Genomic DNA, 5,001 nt, shown 5'->3' with positions numbered 1-5,001 from the left:
TCCCGTAAGGGTCATGCCCAGATTCTCACCAGGGGAACTCCCTGGGAGATGGAGGAGGAGGAGGACGTGGCTTTCCTCTTCTCTGAGTTCCAGAACTTGCGGCAGGCTTCAGCACGGGTCTGGGGAAGGGCCAAGGTTGTGAAACTGCCCCAGTGTAGACGCTTCAGGGAGGGTCTTACTGGACTTGTCGCCACCTGGGAAGTTTCCAGGCGGGATGCCTCAGAGACGCTTGAGCTTCCCCGTGTAAGAGACACTTACACGAGAAACTTACACTTACACGTTACAAGAGAAAAGAGCTACTTTTCATTCACCAGCATCCCCTGGGTGGGGGCGGGAGGGAGTCTTCCCAAGCCACCTGTGTCATAGGCCCCTCATCACACAGTTTCCTGTTCCTCTCTCCAGGTGGCCTGTAGCTTCCCACGTTAAGAGTCTTGCTCTCTGTTCCCATGTCTTGCTCTCTGTTCCCATGTCTTGCTCATGGGAACTTCCCCGCTGCTCCAGTGGTTAAGAACTTTGCCTTCCAATGCAGGGGGTAAGGGCTTGATGCCTGGTCCAGGAGCAGAGATCCCACGTGCCTTGCGGCCAAAAACACCAAAATAAAACAGAAGCAGTATTGTAACAAATTCAATAAGGACTTTAAAGATGGTCCACATTTTTAAAAATCTTGGTCTACTAAGATGGGTGTGTTACGCTCCTGAGGTTCGTGGGCAGGAAAACGATATAGTACCCACTGAATCAGGACAGAGCAGTGGTTTATAAACTTGGATTCTGAGTTTCAACCCCAGCTCTGCCACTCACGGGGCTCACTGGACTTTGGAATCTTCTTACTCTCATCTGTAATTAGGGACAATCGTGGCACCAACATTAATGAGTTCAAAACTGAGACGTTTGTTGAGGAACAGGGCACAGAGTGTGTGAGTACACAGAGCCATGCCGACAACATTCCCCAGGGGCTCCAGGCACCCCCATCCTCATTTTTGTATCTGGTCTTTAGGATACAAGATGAAGAAGCGTGTTGGGGCCATTGAGGAGTTCACATTTCTGCCCCTGACGGAAGGCAGGCAGCTGCACATCACCATCGCCATCACAGGATGGCTGGCATCCGGAAAATACCGTGAGGACCGGGGGCAGAAAAGGATGCAGAGCGGGCGGGCGTTGGCTGAGCTGGGTCTGCTGCTGTGGGCCAGACACTGCCTAGGCTTTTGGCCAGTGTATGTCTGTAGGGGTGGGGTAGGAGAGCCCCATTTTTCAGAGTAGACTGAGGCTCAGAGTGGTGAGATAACTTCATCCCATAGTCTTCCCATCCATCCATCCATCATCCATCCATCATCTGTTTGTCTACCCATCCATCTACCCACCCACCCGCATCCATCTGTCCATCTACACATCCATCCATCTATCCATGCATTATCCATTCAGCTATCCATCCATCCATCATCCATATAATCATCCATCCCATCCACATCCATCTGTCCATCTACCCATCCATCCATTTACCCATCCATCATCCATCTATCCATCCATCCGTTCATTTATCCGTCCATCCACCCACACATCCACCCATCAGTCCATCCTTTCAGCAGGCTTTACAGAGTACCGAGCACACTCTGCCAGACACTGAGCCAGGCCCTAGGAATCCAGTGGTAAGCAGCACAGTCATGGCCTCTGCTCCCTTGGAACATATGGTCCAAGGCAGGAGACAGATCACTGAGCAGAGAATTACAGGGACACTCTATGCGCAGCACAAAAGGGGAAGCACAGTGTTTCTGGGGAGTGAGGGAAAAGTCACTAGAGGAAACTTTTTAGGCTAAGGACTAGCTGGGGATTAGCCAGGTAAAGAAGAGAAAGCAACGAATACCAAGTTAAAGGGCAGTGTGTCGAAAGGCCTGTGGTGCCAAAGAAGCACAGGATGGCTGGAGCAGGGGGCTGGGAGACAGGAGTTTGGGGGGGCCACATCATGTAGGAGCATGTGAGCTGTGGCCAGGGGTTTGGACTTCTCAGAACAAATGGAGGTTAGCAGGGGACTTTTAGCACGAAAGTGAGAAATCGGTGCACTGGCTGTGTGACCTCAGGCCATTTCCTTAACCTCTCTGTGCCTTGGCTGTTTCATTTGCGAGGCAAAGCAGATTATCCTTGCCTTTCAGGGCACTCACAAAGATTAAACAAGGTGACCTGTAGACGATTTTTAGTGACATTCCACAAGCATTACTTAGTTCCCTTTGCTGCTGTAATTTGAACATGTGTGATTTGGGGGACTTCCAGCCAGGGTGCCCCTGAGGAATAAAAGTCAAGGTCTGCTTCCTGCTGGCTCACTGTTGCAAGTGCCCATGTGAGGCTCAACAGACAGGATGAGCCAGGTCATCAGCCCAGGGAGAGAGCAGGGTGAGCCCGGGAGGCTGGAGCATCCCAACCAGATACCCACGCTCAGAGCCTGGTGGGTTCCTGGGGGGAAACCACAGTTCTTCTGAGTGACATAGCAGGAAGCAGGCGAGAAAATGCTCAGGCTCTGTTGAGAGGCTTTACTGGGCCCCAGAGTATTACTGGTGAGGCTCACCCCGGCCAGTCCCTGCACAGCAGTCTCTGGCCTTGACTGAGCACCTAGCACCCTGAGTCAGGCATTTCACCCACACGCTAGGGGCCTGATGTACATGACCTCACGTGACCCTTTGAAGTAGAGCTGTTCTTTCCCTGATCTGGATGAAGAGGAAAGCTAGAGGGGTCCCATGGCAGACAGGCGGCACAGCAGGATTCCACCCCAGGTCTCCTGAGCCAGGGGTCACGGGTTCCTCTTCATTTGTCTCATGGCACGGTCTGTGCTACGGAGGGACCAAGATAGGAAGTAAGGACGAAGAGTCTCTAGTGCAGCAGTTGGCAGCTCTGACCAGTGTGGAAAGAGAATCCTTTATGGTTGTTCTACCCCCTGGCTGAGTTGGCTCCAGATCAAAGTCAAGTTCGTCTGGGGGGTGGGGAGGAGGAGATTGTCTTCAGCGCTCTCCTCCAGCAGCCTAGTGCAGCATGCGCCCCAGGCAGAGGGGGGCGGTTGTAAGAAATGCAGCCGAGCTAGACGAAGTTCTGGAGGGAAGTATCACCTGCCTCCTCGACGCCAGGAAAGTCTCTTATCCTCACAGGCCTGCTTCTGCCTGTGACGGGACAGATGGACTTTCTTGGATCTGTCCCTTTATTAAGTAGCATTGCACATAATCGTGAGAGCGGCCTAGTAGCTCGCTGCTGAGCCAGGCATCCTGCATGCACTGGCTCACTTAGGCCCCACGTCGAGCCACAAAGACGGGCATCGTTATCACCCCCATTTTACAGATGAGGAAACCGAGGCTGATAAGGGCTGCCCAGAGTCACCTTCTAGTCAGGGAACAGGGCACGGCTCACCCGCTTTCTGTCTGGCTCCATGGCCCATGTTCTTGGCCGCGGGGTGATAGAAGGCAGGAGAGCGCTTATAGTTTACGTAATGCTTTTCACGCAGCCTATCAGGCGGTCCCCGTGACCCCGGTGAGTCAGATGCCCTCTTTCCATTCTGGCACCTGCAGAAACCGAGGCTCAGAGGGCAGTGTGCCCTGCTGCGAGCCTTGGGACCAGGAAGCTGCCCGGCTGGGTGCAGAGCCTGGGCCAGCATCACAGCCCACCACGCACACACATACATGCACACACACACACACACACATGCATGTACACACTTGCACACATGCATGTACATACACTTACATGCACACACATACACACATGTACACACGTACACACATGCATGCGTGAACATTCGCATACGTGTTTACACACATGCACATGCACGCATATGTGTACAGTACATACACATGCAGCCTTACGTACGTGCGCACGTGTGTGTGTGCACACACACACACAATCTGCCCACATCCTCTCTCAGAGCTGGCTGTCTTCTCCTCCATGACTAAAGACAGTTAACCCCTGAGCTGCTGCAGAGCTCTGCCTGGGTCCCTGCAGAGAGGGGGAGCAGCCCCTCAGGGGTCTTTGTCAGCAAAACTCCCATCGAGGCACCTGGCTGAGCCGGAACCCAGAGGCAGTGGGAAACTGTCTCCTCCCTCCCTTCACTCATCCTGCTTTCATGAGGCTTTGCAAATCGAGCGCTTGGCAGACAGGCTGCGGGAGAGATGGGCATCAGACGAAGCAAAAATAAATGGACAGTCATGGGCCGTGATGAGAACTCAGGGCAGGAAAGCGCAGGATATGTGAGACCCATCAGAGGGCCAGAGGGGATTCCCTGGAGATAAGGCAAGCAGGCTGGAAGCTCATAGAAAGGTAAGGATGGAAGGTCGCTTGGGCCACAGGCAGAGATGCACAGGGCTTCTCTGTGCTCCCACAGTCCGCAAACCAGCGACTCCATGAGGTTTGCACGGTCCTCTCCCTCCCTGGGCTGAGGGCTTCTTGTCTGGGTGGCTCAGCCTCCTGCATTGTAAAATGATATAACATTATCTGGGGCTCCATTTCCGAATCTATGTCGAGGGTTAAATCAGAGAGTCCATGAGAAAACCCTCAGTGCAGAGCTGCCCAGTGCTTGGTACCTGCTCACTGCACATTCCTGCGGTGACCAGGGTCTGCATCTTCAGGGTCAGGCTCCGGGCCTGGTGTGGTCTAGGTCCCCGGTTAACATCTGTATAGGAATGAAACAGTGAACAAAGAGATGGAATCAAAAGCATGTGTTTCCAAAGGGCAACATGATGAACAATGAGGCTGTAAGGAAGGCAAGGGCCAGGTCATGGGGGGTCCTGAGTGTCCTGCTGGAGAGGGGCCGCTACCCTCACATCTGAGGGCGGACCGGGAGGGAGGACGGGGCCAGCGTCGTGGTTCTCTTCTCCTGCTTGGCGCCGGGCACATGGCGCTACTGGCATCACCCTCCCATTTCCAGTCCCTCGGTGAGAAAATTTAGGCTCAGAAAAGTCAGGGGAGCCAGCGAGCTCACGGCAGAGCTGGCCTCAAAGCCCTCCGCCCCCAGTTTGCAGACTGTCCCCCAGG

At 53.8% G+C, this 5,001-nt stretch overlaps 1 protein-coding gene across 1 annotated transcript in view; it reads left to right on the top strand.

Annotated features, from left to right (window-relative positions):
• The window catches only part of TMCO4 (transmembrane and coiled-coil domains 4), a 99,318-nt gene that overhangs the window by 43,283 nt on the left and 51,034 nt on the right, over positions 1 to 5,001 (top strand). The window contains exon 8 of the mRNA XM_010829943.1: positions 995 to 1,114. Within this exon, the coding sequence (XP_010828245.1) occupies positions 995 to 1,114 (120 nt within the window). The remainder of the gene's footprint in view (positions 1 to 994; positions 1,115 to 5,001) is intronic.

Source organism: Bison bison, unplaced genomic scaffold, assembly GCF_000754665.1.
Source record: "Bison bison bison isolate TAMUID 2011002044 unplaced genomic scaffold, Bison_UMD1.0 scf7180017864516, whole genome shotgun sequence".
NCBI classification, from domain to species: Eukaryota; Metazoa; Chordata; class Mammalia; order Artiodactyla; family Bovidae; genus Bison; species Bison bison.
Note: the sequence above shows the minus strand (reverse complement) of the source record. Positions and strands in the feature narration are given on the sequence as shown.